This window comes from Conger conger, chromosome 9, assembly GCF_963514075.1.
Source record: "Conger conger chromosome 9, fConCon1.1, whole genome shotgun sequence".
Taxonomy (NCBI): Eukaryota; Metazoa; Chordata; class Actinopteri; order Anguilliformes; family Congridae; genus Conger; species Conger conger.
The window spans coordinates 15,907,490-15,932,201 of NC_083768.1; the positions used below are offsets into that span (position 1 = coordinate 15,907,490).

The window sequence follows — 24,712 nt, forward strand, 5'->3', positions numbered from 1 at the left end:
AACCTTTCTATCAGAGATCAGCAGTAGAGAGGCAAATGTATCTCTTTTGTCCAGACTGTTTATCAGATTTATCAGGAAAAACAGACTGGAAAAAATATATACCTTTGTCACTCCACTCCTCATCTCCAATAGAATGTATGGATCCTTAAATCTCCCAAGAGACTACTGCAAACTGGGATCTATTCTACACAAAGACGCCTAACCCATTCCTTGGCTTAATGAACTCCAAGCAGAAGACCGCTGTCTTGTTTTCCTGCCCAAACCTAATAAATAACTATTAGCGGACTGGTACAGCCCCCAAAGATGGTCAGATGGTCAAAGATGTAATGAGATGCAATGAGATGTAATGATGTAACCAGTGGTTCGCAACCTCGGTCCCGGGGGACCCCTGTAAATGCTGTATAAGCCTTTCATTTTTATTAAGTCGCTTTTCATGTTTATAGGGATTATTTACCCTCTAAAGTCACATTATGTCAGAAATAGCTATGCTTGCCATGAAGCATAAAAATCCCATGTTCACATAGTCACATAGTCCATCACAGGGCACACACACCATTCACTCACACACTCATACCTACGGGCAATTTAGACTCTCCAATCAGCCTAACCTGCATGTCTTTGGACTGTGGGAGGAAACTGGAGTACCCGGAGGAAACCCACGCAGACACGGGGAGACGGGGAGAACATGTAAACTCCTCACAGAGAGGCCCGGCCGACAGGGATTCGAACCCAGGACCTCCTTGCTGTGAGGCGGCAGTGCTACCCACTGCACCATCCGTGCCACCTCCTCTAAACATGAAAAACCTTATTAATAAAAATAAACAGTTTGTATAATTTGATAGAATGACCTTTAGCCATTGCAATGTGCCAGTTACTATACAATTCAACATGCTATCAGCTCAAACCTTTCTTATTTAAACTCCAATGACCCTACAGAATATAGTGCTGTAAATGAGTAAATCTTGTATATCAGTAGCAATATTTCAGGGGGAGAAGAGAGACTTGGGATAAAATAAATTTGTATGACTTCTAAATGTTTCTGGATACCACTGTTTTCTTACAGACCTGTTGCCGATAAAGACTATAGTAGCATTCCTTTCCAACACACCTTCAATGTGCAAAAAGTGAGCCAGAGCTCATGAGTGTTGCCATCTTAACTCGCATTTATCATAGATCCATTGGCTGTGCACTTCTGCTAATTGGGCTAGTATGGGCTGCTAGTATTTTCATTATTTCATAGAGGCTAGCCCATTATTTTGAGTAATGGCATTTTTTACATTACATTACATTATTGGCATTTGGCAGACGCTCTTATCCAGAGCGACGTACAACAAAGTGCATACCCATAAACAGGGATAAGTTCGCTGAAAGACCCTAGAGGTAAGTACAATTTCAACTGCTACCTGTACAACAAAGATAAGGACAAGGGCCTTTTTTTTTTTTTTGTTATTTTTTTTTTTTTTGAACAAACAAACAAACAGAGCAAAAGTCACCAAAGTTAACTATCCAAACACTGCTTACCTAGCCAACTAAAAATACCGATACACAAAGCAAGTCACAGAGACAACAATTAAGGTTCACAGGGAGGTAGGGAGGGATGGGGAGAGGTGCTGCTTGAAGAGGTGCGTCTTCAGCTTGCGCTTGAAGGTGGGGAGAGATTCTATAGTTCTGACCTCAACGGGGAGTTCGTTCCACCACCGTGGAGCCAGAACAGACAGTAGTCGTGAGCGTGAGGTGGAGGTTCTGAGAGGGGGAGGTGCCAAGCGGCCTGTGGAGGCTGAACGAAGAGGTCTGGCAGGGGTGTAGGGTCTGATGATTTTTTGCAGATAAGCTGGGGAAGACCCTTTAACTGCTTGGAAGGCTAGCACCAATGTCATTTAATGATATCCTATCTCATGTCTCAGTAAATCAATCCTATCTCATGTCTCTCTAAATGATTATATTTGTACTGTATCTTGCCAATGCATGGATATCAGGGGTATTGGGTCATGATCATGTAATGATGCCTTAAACTGAATAAACTGAAAAATATTATACAAATAAATTAAAATGTGGCCAAAATATAGCTAGTCATTCAGCCTCTTTCCACAGTGCTTGTATCACGAAGGTGGAATATAACAGCAGTCGCCATGGGGTGGTGTGACCCCCTTAGGCTGCGCAAATTTGTACTGCGCCTGCGTATATTGCAAGATACGGAAATTTTATAGAAAGCCTCCTCTCTAATCGTCTTTGCTCCTGTCAATCCTGTTTCGTGTCACGGTTATCTTTGTCCCACCCTCAGATGCTAAAAAAGGAAATACTTTATGGGCGTGTCTATGGCGCACCAATGATGTAGCTGCCTACAAGAGCAGAAGATAGGGAAGTTAATATATTTTACTCATCGCTTCAGTGTTGAGTGTTTCCACTGAAGGTCATTCATTTGCGTACGCTCGCTTCACGTTCATTTCAAGGGCTGTGTCGGAGCTCCTCAATAGCATCATGTCTCCAAGAAGGTTTTTTGTCGGTGGGAATTGGAAGATGAATGGTGACAAAAAGAGCTTAGGCGATCTTATCAACACTCTCAATACTGCCCAACTCCATCCTGACACCGGTAAGGTTAGCTCGCTAACTTGCTTAGAACCTACTGACAACAAAGTATTGGCTTTATTTTTGTTCATTAGCAAATTAGCACATTCAGCAGCTAACTTGCTAGCTTGAGATGTGGGTGCTATCAACTTAATGTTTCGTGCAAAGTATACTTTATTCAATTAACTTCCATGCCACTATGTTATTTTGGCTGGCTAACATTAGCTCTTTAAGCTATCTAGATGGTTGTCGTACGCACTTTCTGTGGTCCAGTTAGTATTGCTATCAGGTAGCTGTCAAACGTCAATCAAACAACACTCATGTAGGTTTCATATAGCTAAGTTGGCTAGCTATACGTTAGCTGAACCAACTCGATAAAATACATTCATATAACTAACTGGTTAGCAATATTTTGCGTTTAATAAGTTGCGCTTGAAACGACCTGATTTTAACGTTGCGTTTTTTTATTCAGGTTAAACTTACCCATGTTCGCTAGTTGACACATAAGTTACTGATCTATGAAGATTCAGATCGTCAGATTGATGAACCCGAACGGCTCCGTCTCGGACGAATGGCCTATGCCGAAAATGGGACCCGCTCTAATATAAAAAATAAAATAAAAAACTCGAATATGGGATATTTCGGTGGTTAACGTTATCTGACAATGTGTTTACTGTCCTGTGTGGTATGTGGTCGACTCTTATCGCGTGCGCCGAATGCGTTTTTATTAAAAAGTTGTCTTAAGGGAACGCCTGTACACTTGGTTTCCATGTAACGTGGTCCTATGAATTAAACTGTTCATAACCACTGTGCATTGCTCCACGTTTCGTAACATTTACGTTACAAGTGGAGTGGGAGGGAACCTCACAATTCTGATTTGTGCACAACGTCTCATTGATCAATTTATGTGGTTCAGCTGTAAGAACCTGGGGCTGTCTTGCACAATATTTATTCTGTCGCAACGCTCTGTGATAACGTTCAAGAACCTGATGGTTATACAGAACGTAATTGTCTTGGTTTGGCTTGTTGCATATTAGTTCGAACTTCGAGAAATGAAATGGCTACTAGTAAAGCTTTCCCAGTTGAACGTAACAAGTAATTGTTGAGGACCCAGCTTCCTGCCCCATTACTACTGGTTATATGAAACGGCAAACGTAGTTTTGCATAAACTGAATAAAAGAATCATACCAGCATTTCCAGTGTGAATTTTTACCTTTTGTGAGGAAGGGAAACGGAAGCAGAATGCTGTATAGTTATTAATTTCCAGCACTAGATATAGTGGTTATACTTTTCTAGCACTTTACTTAGTGCCTTTACCTGGGTTGTGGATGGCAAACTAACCAATGGAAATAGTTGAAAATGCTTTAACGTGTACAAACGTGACCCCTTATGTTACTGTGTAAAATCAGTACTTTAAAGCCAAAATTTGAGACTGAACTATTATAGCCTTTTACTAGAGCAGCTGTGGAAGGTTTGAAGGGGTGGAACTGCAGTCGTGTTAAAGTTTGACAAGAAGAAGTGTTCACCTGGCCTTACGATGAAATGTATGTACTAGTACTGATCCTTTTTATTTTTCAGAGGTGGTCTGTGGTGCCCCTGCTATCTACCTTGACTTTGCCCGGTCGAAATTGAGCTCTACGATTTTCGTGGCTGCACAGAACTGCTACAAGGTTCCAAAGGGCGCCTTCACTGGGGAGATCAGGTACTGCAGCTCCCTTCTGCAAAACTCGCCCGTAGTGTCTGGCTCAGAACAAACACACATGATGCATGTTAGTTTGTACTTTGTCATTTCTTATCTTCCTCTTTCGCTCCTACTCTCACAGCCCTGCAATGATAAAAGACTGCGGTGTGGAGTGGGTCATCCTGGGACACTCGGAGAGGCGCCATGTTTTTGGGGAGAGTGACGAGGTATCTGCTTCACTTTCTAGCTGTGGCTGTGCAGTTCTATTTTCTCTTTACTACTACTTTACAGAGGGTATTTTTCTCTGTAAACTCAGTACATTTGAAAACGTTCAAATGTTAGGTTCCACTGCATTTGGCATTGGTTAAAGAAAATAAATGTCTTGGCTGAGCTCTGTCAATATAATCCTGCCCTCATCTGCTCACCAACTTTCCCCTTGCCTCTGGATTGGCTGCGTCCCTGTTGTGTTGACAGCTGATTGGTCAGAAGGTGGCTCACGCATTGGAGAGTGGCCTGGGTGTCATCGCCTGCATTGGTGAGAAGCTGGATGAGAGAGAGGCTGGAATCACAGAGAAGGTTGTCTTTGAACAGACCCAGGCCATTGCAGGTACAGTAGAGGGCACCAGAGGTTAATTGTATAACTAACCTATATAATCTGGAATGTAGAAGTTTAGTTGTCTTAGAATGAACTAAACATTATTTGAAAAAATGTGACATGCTGCACCAAGTAAAATAATGCTTATTAAATCTAGGAAATCTGATTATATGACTATAAAACAACAAAATCTATTAATATTTGACATTTAAATTTATCAAAAATTCATCCAATACAAGGAACCAGCAATAGAACTATATATATTTTTTTTTAATGCATTTTTATAATTCAATTTATTCAAATAAAAGGCGTATGAAAAGTTGTGATGTGTTTCAGACAACGTTAAAGACTGGAGCAAAGTTGTTCTGGCCTATGAACCCGTCTGGGCTATTGGAACTGGCAAGACTGCCTCACCAGAACAGGTAGGCTTCTGTACACACCTGTAATCGATGGAGGCAGGCCTTTACAACCAATTGAACATGCAGGCTTCTCCCATTGGACACTTATTAAATATCATTCTGTATAAATCTTAACACATCAGTATAGGAGTTGCATTAATAAATATTGATTTGCAATTGCTACAGTAAGAGGCCGGCAGTCTAACATGGAAACGGTTTGCACCTGCACTATGCTGGCATTGAATTGAATTGCACAGTAGTGAATGAGATTTATAGACAAAATAGCCATGTTTAATGCATTTTTCAGACCGCTTTCTTTTCAACTGTGTTGAATGGCCAACTGTCCTTTTACGTATCCATTTGTGGATCTGTACATGTGCGTGAGTGAATTTGACCAATTGTGTGTGAGTGCGCATGTGTATTTGTGTGTGTCATTTAAGGTAGGGTCAGGAAACTCTGGTTCCAAAGTGCTAGAAGTGTTTTTGTCTTAGTTTGTTTTCCATCCAAGCTTGTTTGCCCAGCTTAATCAATTATTAAAATCTTGAGTCTGAATATAAATTAGATAAACACTGGAATGCTGAGTAAGTCCAGCAAATGGCAACCAGAATTTATTAAGCCTAATTTGGGGAGGGTTTTGATGAACCATAAACTGGGAGCATCTCTGGCTCTCCTAGGCCAGGGTTGCCTACACCTGGTATACTGTAGGCTAATGCGTGAACATCTTCTCATCAGGCCCAGGAGGTTCATCAAAAACTGCGGGAATGGCTGAGAGCCAACGTGTCTGAGGAAGTGGGCAACTCTGTCAGAATCATCTATGGAGGTCAGTAGGCGACATGCTGCGCTCTACAGTGCCTACTGTAGTCTTGTAGGCTGCATAATTATCCACCAGCGGTCTGTGTCTGGTTATTTAGTACAGCGTGGTATTGCTTCATTCTGTCAATCCTTCATTTACAACAGCACAGTATTGCTTCAGTCTCACAACCCTGCGCTATTCTTCGTGACCTCTTGGCGAAAGTTCAGGAATATGTTCGTGGTAAGATGGTGCTTCTCCAACCGTGAGGGTTGTGTGTATTTCAGCCAGTGATTGATATACCTTAACTTGGTGAGGGACGGAGGAATTGCCATAATGTGCCTGTCAAAACTGTTAAACACACTTGGTGTTGCATTAACGGTGGAGGAAAATGGTTCAAAGAGAGGAATGAGTTTCTAGATGGCTAGAAGGAAATACCAATGTCAGCATGTTCTCATTGGCAGGCAATGCCAATAAAATGTTACTGCCCCGCATGTTAGTAAAGCTAGCTAAGAACAACAGATGCTAACAATATATACTGTGGCACAACTTTAAATCTGTCAAATGTGGAGGTAAAGGTTTTAAACAACATTTTGCAGGTCTTGAGGCTTTTGCCTCGGGAGTGGCCTTTATTTTATTGTAACTTTGCTTGGCTCAAGTGCTGTTTGTGCACCATGTAAAATGCACATTTGTAAGTGGCTAAAATTACCTGCCAAATTACTAAACTGTGAATTGGAAATTGAAGGGTTGTTACTGCTGCAGCCAATTGGCACCTGGCCTTGTAAATAAGTTCATGTAGTCTGCACTTAATAACACATCTCCCTGTATCAATCTCCTCGACAACATGCAGAGGTAATAACATATTTTGCAAGCTGAATAACTGAGAGATACAAATACCTTGAATATCTACAGATATTAGTTTTCACAATAAAACATTGGTGTGGCTCTTGCACTGCTAAAATATTTAGGCCATTATCCCCATAGACTTTCTTCAACTAGCTTTTCACCCGATTCTTAGGACAGTTCGGTCCACACACGGTACATGGGGACAGACATTGAACTCTATAAGTCGAAAACAACAGGAAACTTTTCATAATAGATTTGGACCAATTAATGGGAAATACAATTTTGTATAACTGAGTTGGGTGTAGTGAAATGGAATCCATTTCATGAATTAAGTTAAATCAAAGCACTAATTTATATTTCTAATGTACCGTAAAAAGGCTGTTTCTCTTCCATTGTATTAATTTAATGTTCTGCAGCAGTAAGTTAAATCATTTTATGCGTTTGGTATTGTAGTGTTCAGACTCCCCATTAGTTTCACATTAGATGGGTACCCCCATGGATCCTGGCTCAGTGTCCTTGTTCCTACCGAAATGGTTTGGGCCAAGAGTATGGGTATATGGGGCTGATCTTGGGTCAGTTTTTGGTGGCTTGTGTGTGAAACTCCCTGATCTCTCTCCTCAGGTTCAGTGACCGGTGCCAACTGCAAGGAGCTGGGCTCCCAGCATGACGTGGATGGCTTCCTAGTTGGCGGAGCCTCTCTGAAGCCAGAGTTTGTCAACATCATCAACGCCCATGCATAGAAGGCAGGAGGGAGCGCTTTCAGCAGTCATTTCTGTCAAATGACCAATTAGTCAGTCCCATTCCCACCTTTGACCAGGGATTATGTGTGATGTCACTTCCTTTAACATATCTTTTCGAAAACAACAAATGTCTCATACTGTACTGCACCCTACTGTAGGTATACTGAATGCACCACAGATGTATCATTTTTACACCCTAAACAAGAGTTGCACTTGATAAAACAACACTGAGCTTATAAAACGTGTGCACTTATGAAAGTTTACCAGTTTGTGTTGTCAGTTATTGTCAAATGCCCTTAATGGCTTTTGTGTGTAACTGTAGTGTTGCGCTAATGCTAAGGAGGATTCCCAACAGTGTATCAATCATGCCACAGACTGTAGCTTTTATTATTCATTTAGTTCATTTAGTTCATTTAGCCAAAATAAATGCCTAAGTGGACACTATCAGACTGAATTTGTCCTTATTTTCTTGCACGTCTTCGGACTGAAGGCTGAGCTGTTCGGCCCTTCTTTTGCACAGGACCCTTTTGCCACTTACTTTCTGTATTCACGTGGGTTCCTTTCATTTTACGATGAGTATTTGTGGTCACGAACCTGATTACCCCTTGAGTCGAGTCCAATCGAATCCACTTGTACCAGTTGCATAGTCATCCTGAAATGGACCTTCAGGGCTTCAAGGTCGAGGGAAAACCATAAGCACACTCAGGAACAATGCAATGCTGCAGCATCGTGGTGGAAACTGAGGCAAGAATTTGTGAGGAGATTAACCTCTGAACATAAAGAAGAACTGCTTGGTACTTAAATACACCTTCAGGTGCTGCTTGGACACGTCATCAGTGATAGACCCGGGGTCATAGGGTGTTTGGGGTCTTTAATCACCCTCGCCCGGGCGACCCAGCCGGGGGAGATCAGTCCCCGGCTTGTGTCCAAGTGGCGCACTACTCCACGCATGCCCCCTACAGATCCACAGCCACCGCGAAGCCTTTTCTGCAGGCTCCAGGATGTTCTTGATGCCTCTCCTAGATTGCAGTCCTTTCCAAGGAGTTTGAGAATTCGCTGTAGTGCGGGAAGTGTTCGGCACTGTGCATGGGATGATTCAAGAGGCTTTAAAAAAAAAAAATTTCAAGGCTAAGAAATAGTTTGCAGAATTTGTACTATGGAGTTTAAATGCACTCACTGAGCGCTTTATTAGGAACACCTGTGCACCTACTTATTTGTGTGATCAACAATCATCCTGGAATGATTGTCGGTACCAGACCAGGATGGTGAGTGTCTCGGAAATTGCTGATCTCCTGAGTTTTTCACGCGCAACAGTCTGCAGAAAATGCGAAAAACAGAAAACATCCAGTGGGAAAAAATGATGCGGGAAAAAATGCCTTGTTAATGAGAGAGGTCAGAGGAGAAGGGCCAGACTGGTTGAAGCTGACAGGAAGGTGACAGTAACGCAAATAACCACATTACAACAGTGGTATGCAGAAGAGTATCACTGAACACACAACATGTCAAACCTCTAAGTTGATAGGCAGCAGAAGATCAGTAAGTCTAAAAATAAGTCTAATAAATACCTAATAAATTGACAACATCATGACAACTAGCAATTTGAGTGCCTACTAGTGTCTAAAAAGGTGAGCATGACCACATCTTTATTCCTCTCCTCCACACAAGAGGTGCCTTGCATGGCATGGTGTGAGTGTGTGTATGAATGGGCGAATGAGAAGCATCAATTGTGCAGCGCTTTGGATAAAGGTGCTATATAAATTCCAACCATTTACCTTTTACATACATAGGCTAACTACCCACTGAAAGCCAATAGAACACTTAACAATCCTACGAATTGTGTTCTTACTGTATGGTTGACAGTGTTGGTATTTCATTATTCATAATTACATATATCTATGATTTTATATATATTTGTATATATATATATATATATATATATATATATATAGTTGTTACATTTTTAAGAAAATAATATTCATGTGGCACTTTGTGACAACTGACAACCCTATTAATTTGTTATTTGTTTGCTTAAAATGGCTGCAGTGAGTAGTTTCTCTGTGCAACTCTGTTGACACACTTGCTGGTCCAGTAGGGGACACTGTTTGCACAGCAAAAGTTGAGTTTTCCTCTGAGGAAATGCTCTTTTCCACCACTTCTAGTGCTACAGTTATTATAACGCCTACAGCTCCTACACTATCCTTTTGTCCTCAATTTCTCAATAAATGTGAGATGTTTGTGTTGATGTGTCTCTGCCTGTCACACACATACTTGTATGCAGCTATTTGATACACTGAGTTTCTGACGTACACATTCTAATATACCAAGTTAATATAGTATGCCTGGGTAAAATCAACATTTTGTTAAAAATATATATGAGTGTTTTTACCTAATTCAGTCATTTGGCTAGTTAATTTTGGTGATCATTAAAATCACTACATGTTTTTACTTGTATTTCAAAATTCAGTAAAAAGAAATAAAAAAATAAAATAAAAAATAACAAGGTGCAATAAATCAAGGCATAACATTTTAAAGTGCAAAAGACAAGGAAAGACAATTAATGATTTAATCACTCACTCTTTGCTTCGCTAACTTGACGGTCATTTAATTGAATTCATGGTGTCACTTGCAATGCACATACCCTCAGTATCTCCCCACACCCCTGCCCATCCCCCCACTGATCTACTGCTGGTGTCCATCTGTCTCTCTCCCCTGCTATCCCACTGCAAATGCCCATCCATTTTCATGTCCAAGGCCTCTGCAGACAGCTCGTGCTGCCCACCGACGTGAGCAGAGCAGTTGCTCACCGCCTTCCGTCGCCTTCCAGAAATTCACTCTTCAGCAGCTGGCTTCCCAGAATGCATATGTAAGATGTAAGATGTGATAATAATTAGTTATTTATCTGATGCTTTTATCCGGAGTGACTTACAGTTGATTAGACTAAGCAGGGTACAATGCTCAAGGGCCCAACAGCTATGCAGATCTTATTGTGGCGACACGCGGGGCTTGAACCACCAACAACCACCAACCTTCCGGGGTCCAAGTCATGTACCTTAGCCACTAGACTACAGGCTACCTTTATAAGGTCCTTTAACTGATAGTGCAAGGTGCAGCAGGGCAAAATATTTTCACATTACACATTATTTTCACATTAGACAGACACATTAACACCTGCAGAGAGCATGCAAGTCTATACAATTCTGAAATAAAATTTAAAAAAATATTTATTGAGCTATCTTGAAACCAAATGACTATTTTAATTTGTTCAAATTTCAATAATTCTATTTTTTACATCCCCTCTCCCCCTGAAGGATTTATTAGTATTATTATTTTGCAATCAGTAGGGATTTAGGTACAGAGGTGTCAAGCTCAGCATACTAATGTCTATGTGTGTTGGGGACTGCAATTGGGCGCTTATTGTAGCTGTATGGCATGGTTAACCCTCCTATTATGTTTGGGGTCAATTTGACCCCATTCAGTATTTGACATCTTGACATCTGTTAACCTTTTTTTCATCTTGATCCTGTATGATTTTTTAAATGTTCTCTTTTGGTGGGATTCAATAGTAAACATACAATAAACTAACATGTGCTGAAAACATAGTGCTAAGTCCTGTCAACTTTGCATTTGTTGTATGGACTTCTTTTGACCCTCTGTAACTATATATGTCATAAAATATACAACAATCTCAGATTTCTTTGTGGATGATTCTGTGGCAGACAGATGCCAAATTTTCACTTCCTGTACCTCAGGCTATAAAATGAGCTGTTTCTCACAGGTTTTTCATATTTATGGATAAAAGGCTAGTCATTTTGGAGACAATAAGAAGGCGTCACACAAAGTCTCAAAATGTTCATTTTGCAATAGTTTTGGTGTTAAAAAAAATAAATGACACCAAAAATAAAAGAGGTCATAAACCAAAAATATTAAGCGGGTTAATGCGGCTAGAAGCGACGACCGAGTGCTGTTTACCCCCCTGCTGTGCTGTATACCTCTGCAGTGGGGGCCTACGTGCCCACCGCACAAACCATGGTTCAATGATTGCCTGGCTGGTTTTAACAATAACATACAGTAAAAATCTATATAAGGTTTTCCCCAGCTAGCTAGACCTTTTATGAATTGCCTTGGTTGGTTTCAAGTAGAGCTGTTGCAGAGTGTGTTTGAGGGATGTAACAGCATTCACTGGGTTGTTGTGGGCGGTGGGCAATTCATCTAAATGTAGAATCTAAAATGTAGCTTGTATGTATGTTTGTATATACAGCCTATATTTATATATGCATGTATGTTATGCTTTTTCTTGTTAACATTATGAATCATTATTATTTTATGTATTACTATAATTATTATTAATTATTATTTATACATTTATTATTATTACTATTGCCATTATTACTATTGTTCTATTTATGTATTCATTTACTTTTTGAACTACCTGCTTATGGCTAAATAGGTCCCATGAATGGGCTGTGAATGTATGTTTGTATGTGTGAGTTGGTATCCGTTGCTGTGTTATTAAATGCAAAATAAAAAAATGTGAATTTCAGTAATTGTGGAAGCAAAATAGTTTTCCATTAGGTGTATTGCTTTTGAAATATATTGCATGTTGTTAGTAAAACTGTTTATTAGGCTATCAATGGAAGGAGCTGCTATCAGGAACAAAAATAACACAAAATAAATTGTTCTTCTCAGTTCTGATTTATCAACGATTGATACACAAAAAAAAAAAACCTGAAACACAAAACTGTAGTTGAGAAGTTTAAAAAAGTTACCTAAGAAACTAAATAAAAATAACAAAACAATGAAAACAATGTACAAAAGACATCTCGTTATATTACCATAAACATTAAGGGTCTGTTTTGCATGTTTGATAATTGGTTGACTCAGGTTTCTCAAACAATTGCTGGATTGATCAATGCTGAAATGAAGACATTCAAGTTTCAACAACTGAAGTAATTGTTCATTCATTGAATCTAAGCATTGAATCAACAATCCGTCCAATTCTCAGACCTGAAAGGAAGACCTTGAAGTCTGAGAATATGGTGATGAATTGTGAAACTCAAATTCTCATCATCAGACAAGATTGAATAAAATGAAGATGATTATTACTTTGTACTCCTCATGTCCATCCCGCAGCAGTAGGAGAGCACAGGCTTGTCTTATTTACTTTGTTCTTTCTTCTGCAGTCCTCCAGCGAAGCTGCACAGCCACTGACCTGGAGGACTGCACCTTCATGTGCCGCTGGTATTTGGAGGATCACCCTGCCAATGAAAACCCTCTGTCCCTGGGTAATGCTAAGACAAATTGTACCTTGATCCACAGAGCTCCCAAAATGACATGGTCAGGCTCCTGGACCAGGTCCACCATTCTGGACCAATGGGCCCATCATTGCTTCACAAACCAGCACTTTAGATAGATACAAGAGCTCCAGATAATGCCCAATAATACATGGAGCCAAGGTAAACAATGTTTGATAGCGTGAATATTCTTTACTGAAAAATTCAGAGCTGGAACATGGATGATTGTTGGAGTGCTTGCCCTTTAGATTATCAGCTTAATCTCATGCTATGTGATGCAAGGGCTTTGGTTTCAAACCCACAACAAGCCCTCTCGGAATACACGTGTCCCCCTAGCGTGTATCTTCATGTCACCTTTGTCATGCAAGCTTGGCTTGTAGCATGTTCTCATATCTGTTCTGCATATAGCCAGCCATCTGCTGAATGTGATTCTACAGGAGAAACAATAGCATATATTGTTTATATGTGTGCTATTAACAAAACTAACAGGTATTTTAATTGTACAGCAGCATTCATCAACTACTTCTTCCTGGGAACCATATTATTAAAAAATGCAAACTATATGCTCCAAACAGTCCAATAAACACCAATGCCCATGTTCTGTCATATATCACGTACAGAAATATAAAATACTCAGTTCCACATCATTTTCAACAGTTAGCCCATTACAGAAGTAATGAGAATGCTACATGTTTATCAGCATGTTTACATGCTGTATATGAAATTGTGAGAATCAAATTAGCTAATGAAGCAGAACTGACATCTGTCCATAGCTCACAAGCTAAACATAGAGATGCTTGCACTGACAGCTATTAAAAAATAATGAGGCTGTGAGGAAATGTTCATCTGCATGATCTCAGAGGCAGCCTGATAATGCACTCATAAATATCTCACGCATATTTGACCCATTTTGCAGGATTTCTTTTGAAATTTCATAGTATAAATGCTTAATTTAGTACAGCAACAATGTTTCAGAGTTAATGTTCATTTGATACTAAAATGTCTTAAACACCCTTACAATTGCTTGTTGCAATGTGATATGCTGTTGTTGATACTGTATGCAAAGTACAAAGTAAAGTATTTGCATTTTATGATCTATAAAGAAATTATTACAAATGTGAGAAAATGGGATCCACTCACTTTTCAACCAGAAAACATATGCTGGAAAAGTCCTAGTTTTATAAGCATTTTGTAATTCATTAAAATAAACTTTTGATAAACCAAACGTTGGTCCACAACTGTCATACAGTGGCATCCAGAATTATTGATAAATATGCACAGAAATGCTATAAACTAAAAAGAATAATAGTTATTGACAGATGCATTGTAATTTAGTGTGCTTTATTAATGATTCAATTGAATCAATGTCTTACATTTTTTAAATAAGAAAACATTTCCCCCAAAAATAGGTTTCACAATTATTGGCACCCATGGTTTAGTACTTTGTACAAACACCCCTGGCAAAAATGACAGCCATGTCTCTACCTATAATTTGTGATATGGTTAGAGAACACAGTTGGATGGATGTTTGACCATTCCTCCATGCAGAACATTATAGAATCATGGATATACCTGGGGTTGTGTTCAGACCACAGATTGTTGATGCTGTCTGGAGATAAGTCTGGAGATTGCAGAACATGTATGTTCTTTTGACCCTTTCTTTGTGGATTTTGATGTATGTTTGGAGTCATTGTCCTGCTGGGAAATCTACCTACGGCCAAGTCTCAGCTTCCTAGCAGAGACAACCAGATTTCCTGACAAACTTTCCTGGAACTTTGTTGAATCCATTTTGCTATTGATCTAAAATAGTGCCCCTGGATCACCAATCTCCAAAACATCAGTGACCCACCTCCATTTTTGGTAGTGGTAGTTGGTATGAGGCCCTTCTCCTTGTATGCATTCCACATGCTGAACATGTCAATGGCCAAATCCAATGACATTTAAGCAAACTCCAGATGCTTTTGTTTATTGTGCTCAGTATGGGCTATATTCATGCCACTCAACAAGTTTTTTCATATGGAAGTGCTGTTTTACGGTTCTTTATGAGACGTGGTGACTCGAGCAATCCTGGCAATTCTTAAACTGTGATCCTTGAATCCTTAGGTCCTTACCATCTTCCTCACCGTCCGTGGGGACAATGTGCGTCCTCTTCCTGGCAAATTTGCAACCATTACATATCCATTTATTATCCATTTATTTTTATCCTTACAGTGCTAAGTGGTATGTTTAACCGTTTATGATTTTGTTTTTTGTACCCAATTTCCACCTGTCTCTTCTAAATTGAGAATTCTTTGACTTTTCCCATGCTGAGGGATGACAAAGGGATTTTGCATGCTTGTTATCCCATTTTTATACTGAAGTGAATCAGGAAGTGATGGATTGATACAATGTTGTTCCTCGACTGAGACTGACTAAATTAAGTTCAATGTTGTTGCCAATTTAACTTTGTTTGATTTTATTTACAATAATTGTTAGGGGTGACAGTAATCTTGACCTATGTTTTCAGAAAAAAATTGGATTACTTAATAAAAAACACTGACACATGAGAGTAAATGTATTTAAATAAAGGTATATAGTTCCTATATATTTGATCATATAACATACAGAACATTATTTGTGTTGTTTATTATATGCAGCCTTTTTTCATGGCAATAATTCTGGAGCGCACTGTACATCTATTATTATCTATGTATATACATTGCTCATTTCAAAGCTCCTACACTTTATGTTTTTCCCTGAATTGATGCCTAATAAAGCAATGTCTCCATCGCATTATTATATTCTCTTGCCTTTCGCATAGTAGCAATATTGTTATTTAACTCATTACGAGTTAACTACATTGCAACTGTGCAGTAGTGTGGAAGAGCTACAAGCAGTGTGGTTCACTGATAACCAGCCTTAGAAATATTACACATGCATTACATTACATTACATTATTGGCATTTAGCAGACGCTCTTATCCAGAGCGACGTACAGTTGATTAGACTAAGCAGGAGACAATCCTCCCCTGGAGCAATGCAGGGTTAAGGGCCTTGCTCAAGGGCCCAATGGCCCAATGGCTGTGCTGATTTTATTGTGGCTACACCAGGATTAGAACCACCAACCTTGTGTGTCCTAGTCCTTTACCTTAACCACTACGCTACAGGCCGCCCTAATACATAATACATGCAGCTTCATGGTGTGTTGTTGCCAACTTCAATAACCTGAATCACATCAATCCACAATGCACAAAATGCACAGACGCAGTGACTGTGGTTTACTTAACCATCATAAATAGTTCTCTTTTTATTGTATTGAATATATCTATAATGCATTCAATTTTAATTCATTAATTCAGCGAACATTAGGAAAGAGGGACAGGGAATGCAGGATGGGGAAAAGACTGGTTAGAAGGAAAGATCAGACCAGTACAGGAACCATGAACGCTTCAGAGACAGAAAAAATATGGGAGTAATTAGAAAGAAATACAGAGCAAGCATAGAGGAGAGAGGCAGACAAGAGAGGAAGTGCAATTCTGTCACAAATTTAGCGCGAGACTGTGCTACACACTGTTTGTGATTCTTTTTCTCTGTTTTATAGTGAAGCAGTCAGTCTTTTAGTGTTCATCAACCATGCAATAAAACAGTCAATCAGTGCATCAGACAGGCTGTCCTTGTGAGTGAGTGCCAGTTATTTGCAATATGATTTTGTTTATGATTTTAATTGCGATATGATTTTGTTGTGTGAGTGTGTTTTTCAGGCTGTGCCAGCCTCTGTTCATGTGTGCCTGTCAGTCTTCATGAATATCAAAGTGGCTCAGTGTGCCTGTATATTTCGCTGTGTATGCAATTCTCAGAGGGCACTGGGATTTCTGAAATTGTGCCCAGCAAAACGAGCTTGATCGCCCAGCTCCTCTTCGATCCTGAGAGAGACAGAGAGAGAGAGAGAGAGAGAGAGAGAGAGAATTATAGAATTGAATTGAGAGAGTATTGTATTGCAGTAATACAATATGATCATTTTAGTAGAATAATCTATTCAAAAAATGTTCAAGTTAATAGGTTGATTATTTTTCATTTGTTGAACCAGTAGGTTTTGATTACTATTTGAGTATAATTGTCTACAATGTGTGCTGGAAATAAGAGAGCATTAATACTCAGTTTGTTTGTCTCGCACAAGATGCAGGATTTTTGACAGACATCAGTACACTGCTTGGGTGAGTAGGCTACTGATATAAAAGAGGCCAATCACTTTTGCACTGTTAACACTGATGGGCTCGACCAGTACAGAACAAACTGACCGCAGTGGCCAGAAAGGATTAAGACTGACCTCATCAGCTGGTTGTATTTGGCCAGGCGTTCCGATCTACAGGGAGCTCCGGTCTTAATCTGATTGGAGGAAGCGCACAGAAGGGAACACAGAAGAAGAAAGAGAAAGAGAGAGAGGGAGGGGGGGAGGAATCAGGGATGCGGCAAGGAACAAACTGTGTGCAAATAAATATTTGCACACGTTTGCAGGTGTAATTGTGTGTGACATCCAGGTGCTGTACTCACCTGTCCAGTGCAAAGCCCCACCACCAGGTCAGCGATGAAGGTGTCCTCCGTCTCCCCAGAGCGGTGGCTGACCATCACTCCCCAGCCATTTGCCTGGGCCAGTTTGCACCTAAGGCATTTTTAACATAATTTGGATTTACACATTTATTTGGGGCAACAAACTCCATTCTTAGAGGGCCTCAGTGTCTGCATTTCCTTTCAATAAGCCAGTTAAGGCCTGGAGAACAAGGTACGTGGACTCTATAGCCAATTGATTATTTAAATGAATCACTCACAGTGGAACAGACAAACTAAAAACCAGCAGATACTGTGGCCCGCCAGCACTGGAGTTTGACACCCCTGATTTACCTGGTAACTAAGTTCTCCAGTAATGATTTCTGCCAATATATACGGTAATTCTGGCAACAGTTAATTGTTGTATTTATAGATGTATGGCAGGTAGAAATATAGGCAGTTTCTGGATTTACTGTAAATCCCACAGCATGTAGGTGAGTGGTGTGGATAGAAGCATTACGCCTGTATGGCTTCGGTGACCGAGCCGATCTGGTTGACTTTCAGCAGCAGGCAGTTGCAGGCCCTCTCCTCGGCTGCCTTCTCGATCCTCCGGGGGTTGGTCACGGTCAGGTCGTCCCCAACTATCTGGATGCCCATGGAGGCGGTCAGCTGTGACCAGGCAGGCCAGTCATCCTGGTCAAATGGGTCCTCTATGGACACGACTGGAACGGAGAGGGTTGCCAAATCGTTTACAGGCCCTATCATTGCTGTTATGCACTGAAGATGAATGCTGCAGAGCACATTGCTGAATTCACTCCAAAATATACCGTTTGGGGTATGTGATAAACCTGACCCTAACACCCTAGCATGGCGTATCTTTTGCTGCGAAGCCAAGGTGAAGCATTCAACGGTTTCCCCTTTTATCAACAAACCTTAGTGAACACAGGGAACACAGCACAGACAGGTAAATAGGTAAACAGAGGTACAATCCAGCCTCACCTGGGTAATTGTTGACAAAGCTCTGGTAAATCTCACACAGTTCCTCTGCACTGATGTGTCTATCAGGGTTAGGGGGGGATTTGAAGTCGAGATCATATTTTCCATCACGGTAAAACTCTGAAGCAGCAACATCCATCCCCACCACCACTTTGTCTGTGAAGCCTGCCTTCTCTATGGCTGTTTTCAGCAGCTCCAGAGCTGAGACAGAGAGGACAGAGAGGCTAGGTGAGAGAGGCACTGTGAATGCGCACACAAACTTACGGCCCATCTCCCTGCTTAATACAGATTATAATATTAATTATAATAGAGTAAGCTGCCGTGAGAGAATTGATCCGACATCTCGCACAAAGAGAACAAGGACAGACTGAATAGAGTCGAGCTGAGAGAGGAGATTGTCAGAACTGGGTGGAGGGCGGCAGTAAGTCAGAGGAACGTTAGTGGAAAATAGCTGGGCTTCTCACATACCTTCGCTGTTCTCCAGGATATTAGGAGCGAAGCCGCCCTCGTCCCCTACGTTGGTGGCGTCCTGGCCGTACTTGTCGCGGATGACCCCCCTCAGGGTGTGGTAGAGCTCAGCACCCACGCGCAGAGCCTCCCGGAATGACTCAGCTCCCACCGGGAGCACCATGAACTCCTGCATGGCCAGCTTGTTCCCAGCGTGAGATCCGCCGTTGATCACGTTGAAAGCCTGAGAAAAAGTAAACAAAAAACTAGATGGTTAGCATTATGAAAATCATCATCATATCCTTCTATACTGAGGTAAAAAAAAATAAAGCAAATATTCCATTGGGATGCTGCAGTTTTTGTTTTTCCGCACTAACTATTGCCTTCTAATGGATTCACTGCGGTACCAGGGTCTTCTCCCACTCAGCTACACCAGGGATTCCCCAAACGATATTCCCTGAAGACTGTCCTAAAATGACCAACCCATGGCTAAGAGTCCTCAGTGTAATAAAGTGATTAATTATTGATACATTCACATAACACTTACTACAGTCTGTAATGCAGAGGGTATATAACAGACCAGTACATGTTTAAAAGAGAGGAATGGTTTTCATTTTACCCTCTGGTAAATCCTTCAGAGACCACTGGGTGTCTGAGAGATCCCTGATCTACAAAACAACTCTTCTTCTCTATGGAACCTGATATCATACTTCATGCATTCATGCAGACCACACTGCAATATTTTACTCATGCAAATGTTAGCGGTATTGGTATTAATCTCATCGTACAGGAACCGGCAGCACCAGCTCTGTGTTGCCTGCCAGGTCAGCAATATGGCGGTACAGGGGAACGCCTTTCTCTGCCGCTCCGGCCTTGCATATGGCGAGAGAAACGCCCAGAATTGCATTGGCACCAAACTGAGCTGGAAGGAGGGAGATAGCGAGTGTAAAGTTCACATCATATACACAAAATGACTGCAAATCCATTAAGCAAGAGAAATATCACTAAACAGTTTGAAGCCTCAGTTTTAGTGTGATGTCAGCCGTATGGCGAGGGGTTCAAGTGCTACTGTTCTTTGAATTCTTTTCATATTCATTGATTTATTAAATTGTGAATATATGGATCAAGTAGTATTAAAGACGGTTTCCCTCTGATTACTAACACAACAGTATGTGTAGCTCTTTCTGATCTGACTGCGTAGAAGCTGGTAATTAATGGTGTGAAATGGTTTTGGTTTTGCATATCGATGTACTGAAAGGTTTATTAGCCTAAAAGTGTTGCCTGAGAATGGCAGTATTTGTGGATGTAATGATGGATTGTGTGACTCACACTTGTTTTCGGTGCCATCCATCTCAAGCATCATGTTATCCAGCTTTTCCTGCTCCACAACACTGATCCCCTGTAAAACAATAGAGCTGCATCTATGTGCAGGCAGAGAAACAACACGACTCCCTTCATACACACTCCTGCTCACGACCGTCACAATCCACATTCACAAGTGCCGTTCACATTTGTCAGCTGGATAAACTGAAGTAGATGGACCTCCCACTGAGCCCATCTCAGTGTAGCAGAAAGAGGTCTTTCTCCCCATTGTTGGAAGTACATTTTATTTTCAAGTGCAGCTAATCACGTTGAGGCCTGGCACTAGCACTAGAAGTCAAGGCTGTGTTTGCCATATTGTCCAAAGAGTCCTCCACTACACTGTTCAGTCACAGTTGCCAATGACGTAGGGGGTTCACAAGGAGTTTGGTAAGAGCTTGGGGCTTATACTGTAACTCACAGACTGGAGAAGAGCTGGGCGGATGATGTCATTGATATTAGACACGGCCTTGAGCACACCTGGGGGAAAGGAGAGAGAGGGGGAGGGAGATATATAGAGAGAGGCAGAGAGATAGAGAGAGATGAAAATGAAACCCCTAACTTTCAAATTGCAAAACTCATTTTTCTTACAGCATTAATCGTTCTGCGATCAGGAAGATTTCAACAAAAACAGAGAAACATTACTGATCATTCATAGTTAATAGAAGAAACAGCATGTGTAAGCACGTTCTTCAATACTGAGATTCAATGCGATTTCTTTTTTTTCACGTCAGCCTCTCATCCAGTGACTAAGTGAAGTACGTGTGCTTTGAAATGTCCAACCACTTTAACACATTGGAGTGTTTTCTTTGCTTGTTTACTGGAAAAAATGACACAAACGAATAGTACAAATAAACTACCCACGTCTCACCCACGTCAAAACAAATTCCCTGGATCTTTTTTTGAAATTTGTATAATGAATAGCATAGCAGCTGATAATCTCTCACCTTTTCCTTTGTATCGACTGGCGTCCCCATCTCTGAGTTCAAGAGCCTCATAGATACCTGTGGATGCTCCACTGGGAACTGCTGCCCTGAACACACCTGGGTGAAAAAGAGGGGGAAGAGAGAGTTAGTTAAAAAAAGATGGCCTATTTTCTTCGTACAGTACAATCTCTGCAGGCATCCCACACCTGTACACATGCTGTGGCTCGGGGTATATCCACCCATCCATTATCTTAAACCGCTTATCCTGATCAGGGTCGCAGGGGGGCTGGAGCCTATCCCAGCATACATTGGGCGAAAGGCAGGAATACACCCTGGACAGGTCGCCAGTCTATCTCAGGGCACACACACCATTCACTCACACATTCATACCTACGGGCAATTTAGACTCTCCAATCAGCCTAACGTGCATGTCTTTGGACTGTGGGAGGAAACCGGAGTACCCGGAGGAAACCCACGCAGACACGGGGAGAACATGCAAACTCCGCACAGAGAGGCCCCGGCCGACGGGGATTTGAACCCAGGACCTCCTTGCTGTGAGGCGCTCTGGGTATATCAATAATATATTGTCACAAGAACCCAGACATCTCAAGTATAGAAATTTGGTGCAACTCAAAGGATGTGACTGCAAGCTGAGGCATGATTGCATTTACCCTTGAGTAAGGTACTTGCCCAAAATGGCTTCAGTTAATATGCATCTGTATTATAACTAAATTGTAGTATGTAAAAATGTATTCTGTGTAAGTCATTCTGGAATGGAATCTAACAAATGCAAAATATCATTGAGATGTTTGACATGTTGCTCTACACTATTCTTTCTGACTGAATTTTCAGAGGTTTTTTTGTTGTTGCATAGATTCTAGTTTCCTTTTTTTGTCCATCGCCCTGTGAGCCACACACTGTGAACAGAACATGCCCGGGGTTTTGGCTCAGCCGCACTCATGTCATTAGAGAGAAACGTCCCCGACAGCTCCACAGGAGGTCTGAGACACAAATAAGCGAGTGCAAAATACAGACAAATCGCTACAATGAAAAAGACTCCCGCGGTTAACCAGAAGCTTGCATACTTATTCACAATCCAGAAACCAACGTTTGACCGACGGTTAGCTGGTCACCTTTCTCAGTGTGCAGGTCCACCTCCACAGTGGGGTTTCCTCTGGAGTCGAGGATCTCCCTGGCCACAATATTCACTATGGACATCCTGTGTGAGAGGACAGGCGTACAGGTGAGACACCCCAGGGGGCTTGGAGGATCTGGGCTCGTAACCAGAGCAATGCACATTCAGTCCCCAGGTGGTGCTGCAGTACCCTTCAGCGGGCTGCGTAACCTCATTTGCTCTCAGAAACATCCAATAATACTAATGGAATAAAGCACATGAAATATTGCACGTTGCCCCGGAGAAGTGCTTCCACTAAGCAAATGCAGAACCGTATACATTCCAGGTCTCATATTTCAGATTTCATTAATTTAATTTGGCAGGAACTCTCGTGGTATTATGCGGGTATCAGTTACAGGGACAAAGGTGCATATTAAGCCTTTGGGCATTATGGTCCGCACGGCTGTGATTCCCAATAAACACACTCAGAGACCCCGTGGAGTGACTGACGCTTTCAGAGACGGACGGATAGCCACAGGTTAAATAAACTGGCAGTGACAGTTATGCTAAAATGAATAACAGGATATACGCCAGTGTATTCCATATATCACCGTGGCATAATTCAATACTTAAAGCATCTATGCAGCATCGGCACGGCTTATCACAGTGGACAGTCTGCATCAATAAAAAATAATAGTGTAAAATAGAGGGTGAGAGAAGGAGGAAGAGAAGTGATGGGGAAAGTGAGATGAATTATTAAATCCCCTTATGGCTGAAAAAGAGACTACTCTGAGATGGAAAGAAGACAGAAGAAAGGATATAGATCCATGCCCAGATGAAGAAAGAGAAATAGAGCAAGGAGTAGCATGAGTGCGCTGGATTTGCAGGGAAACAGAGCAGCAGCACAGACGTGCTGACATAGACACATTACATGGACTCACACACACACGGACGCACACTCACAGGCACTTTGACGCATCAACTGAAAAACACACACCGGCAGTTAGTGATGAAAAATTCACTGACACATATATATACTGTGAATTAACATGTGTGCATGCACACGTACAAACATGCACACACAAACTTTCATTTAAACACATGCAAGCACATCCAGACCCACATTAATGAGCATACACATACACACACATTCCTTACAATACTTGAAATTATGTAAATTATATAAACCATGAAATCAGCAGCCAACGGGCAATGAGCAGATAAGAAAATGCAGACAAACGGGAAGATGGAGAAGAGATGACGAGAGCGAAAGGGAGAAAAGATAGGATCGGATTTGCTTTTTCATCATTACCTGCCGTATTCGCCTTCAGCCTTGCAGGGCAAGCGAGAGAATGTGAGAGACAGAGAGAGGGAGAGAAGGCAGGGGAGGGAAAAATGAGAGGGGGGGATGATAGAAGGGGGAGGGGTGGGGGCATGAGTCACAGGAAGAAGCCAAGTAATAGGGAGGGAGGGAGGAGGAACAGATGAAGGAGACTGGCAAATTAGGGAGAGCGATGCAGTGGCACTGTCAGAGAGGAAATTATACGCTTGCGTTTTAGCTGTCTAAAAAAGGAGGGTGGGTGAGGGGAAACAATACTATTCTCCTCTTTTCTCTACCGCATGGGCAACATGGTCGGTCCCTGATACAGAAAGTACTGTAGGGACACATCATTGCCGATGGGGTGAATTTGCCTTTTGCGGCTCTACCATTTTAGGTGCACAGAAGTGGGAGTCAGGATTTGATATGCTTCACACTAATGACGCATGTCTTCCCGCAGTATCATCTTTAACGACGCCTTGGATTTCCCTGTCACGTACAAGCCGTCAGCTCAGTTCAGTACAACCAGCCAGTGTTATTAGGAGTTTCACTGACGTGCAGTGCTTTCTGTTACAATCTTCAGATGGTATGATCTCTGGTCCTGGAAAGGTACATTATTGTTCAGCATCTTCTGTGTGTTTTGAATTGGCAGAAACATGGATGAGTGTATTCATTTTTTCATGTCTCCACTCTTTTAGCTGAAATAGTATCTGCTATTATCAACACTTTCTGGTTTGAGAGCAGTCTATTTTAGTTACCCTTCAGGGATTAAGCAACACACTTTAAACAAATTACATGGTGGCACGGAATCTTTTGGAAATGAGGTAAATGGCAATGGGGCCATCTCAGATTAAACAGAAGTATTTATTATTATTTTTAACATAAATTAAATGTGTTCTTGCAAATTGGCTTCATTAAATTACAAATGACAGTTCATCATGTCCTCAAGAGACACAGGGTGAATGTTTCCTGAAGTATCACTTAATTAGCCAGACGAGGTGATTAGCCACATGACCAAACCAGCTGAGTAGCAAGCCTGGTGAAAATCAATGTCAGCACAAAGACAGAAACCAATAACCTGCCTTCCTTCCATCAGGTATCTTCTTGGCTGAACTAAATCAGT

At 41.3% G+C, this 24,712-nt stretch overlaps 2 protein-coding genes across 2 annotated transcripts; one reads left to right on the forward strand and one right to left on the reverse strand.

Annotated features, from left to right (window-relative positions):
* Window positions 1-2,325: 2,325 nt before the first annotated feature.
* LOC133137820 (triosephosphate isomerase B-like) lies at window positions 2,326-7,699 on the forward strand. The gene is made up of 7 exons (XM_061256185.1): window positions 2,326-2,590; window positions 4,144-4,267; window positions 4,389-4,473; window positions 4,721-4,853; window positions 5,178-5,263; window positions 5,972-6,059; window positions 7,497-7,699. The coding sequence occupies exons 1-7, from the start codon at window positions 2,479-2,481 to the stop codon at window positions 7,613-7,615; spliced, it is 747 nt and encodes a 248-aa protein (XP_061112169.1). The 5' UTR covers window positions 2,326-2,478; the 3' UTR covers window positions 7,616-7,699.
* An 8,457-nt stretch (window positions 7,700-16,156) lies between these two features.
* On the reverse strand, window positions 16,157-23,649 carry LOC133136776 (gamma-enolase-like). The gene is made up of 12 exons (XM_061254498.1): window positions 23,584-23,649; window positions 22,291-22,376; window positions 21,179-21,274; window positions 20,653-20,711; window positions 20,202-20,271; window positions 19,661-19,794; window positions 18,894-19,116; window positions 18,429-18,626; window positions 17,950-18,151; window positions 17,436-17,544; window positions 17,212-17,270; window positions 16,157-16,807 (listed from the first exon to the last, which is right to left on the reverse strand). Exons 2-12 carry the CDS (start codon window positions 22,373-22,375, stop codon window positions 16,738-16,740), a joined length of 1,305 nt encoding a protein of 434 aa, XP_061110482.1. The 5' UTR covers window position 22,376; window positions 23,584-23,649; the 3' UTR covers window positions 16,157-16,737.
* Window positions 23,650-24,712: the final 1,063 nt, after the last annotated feature.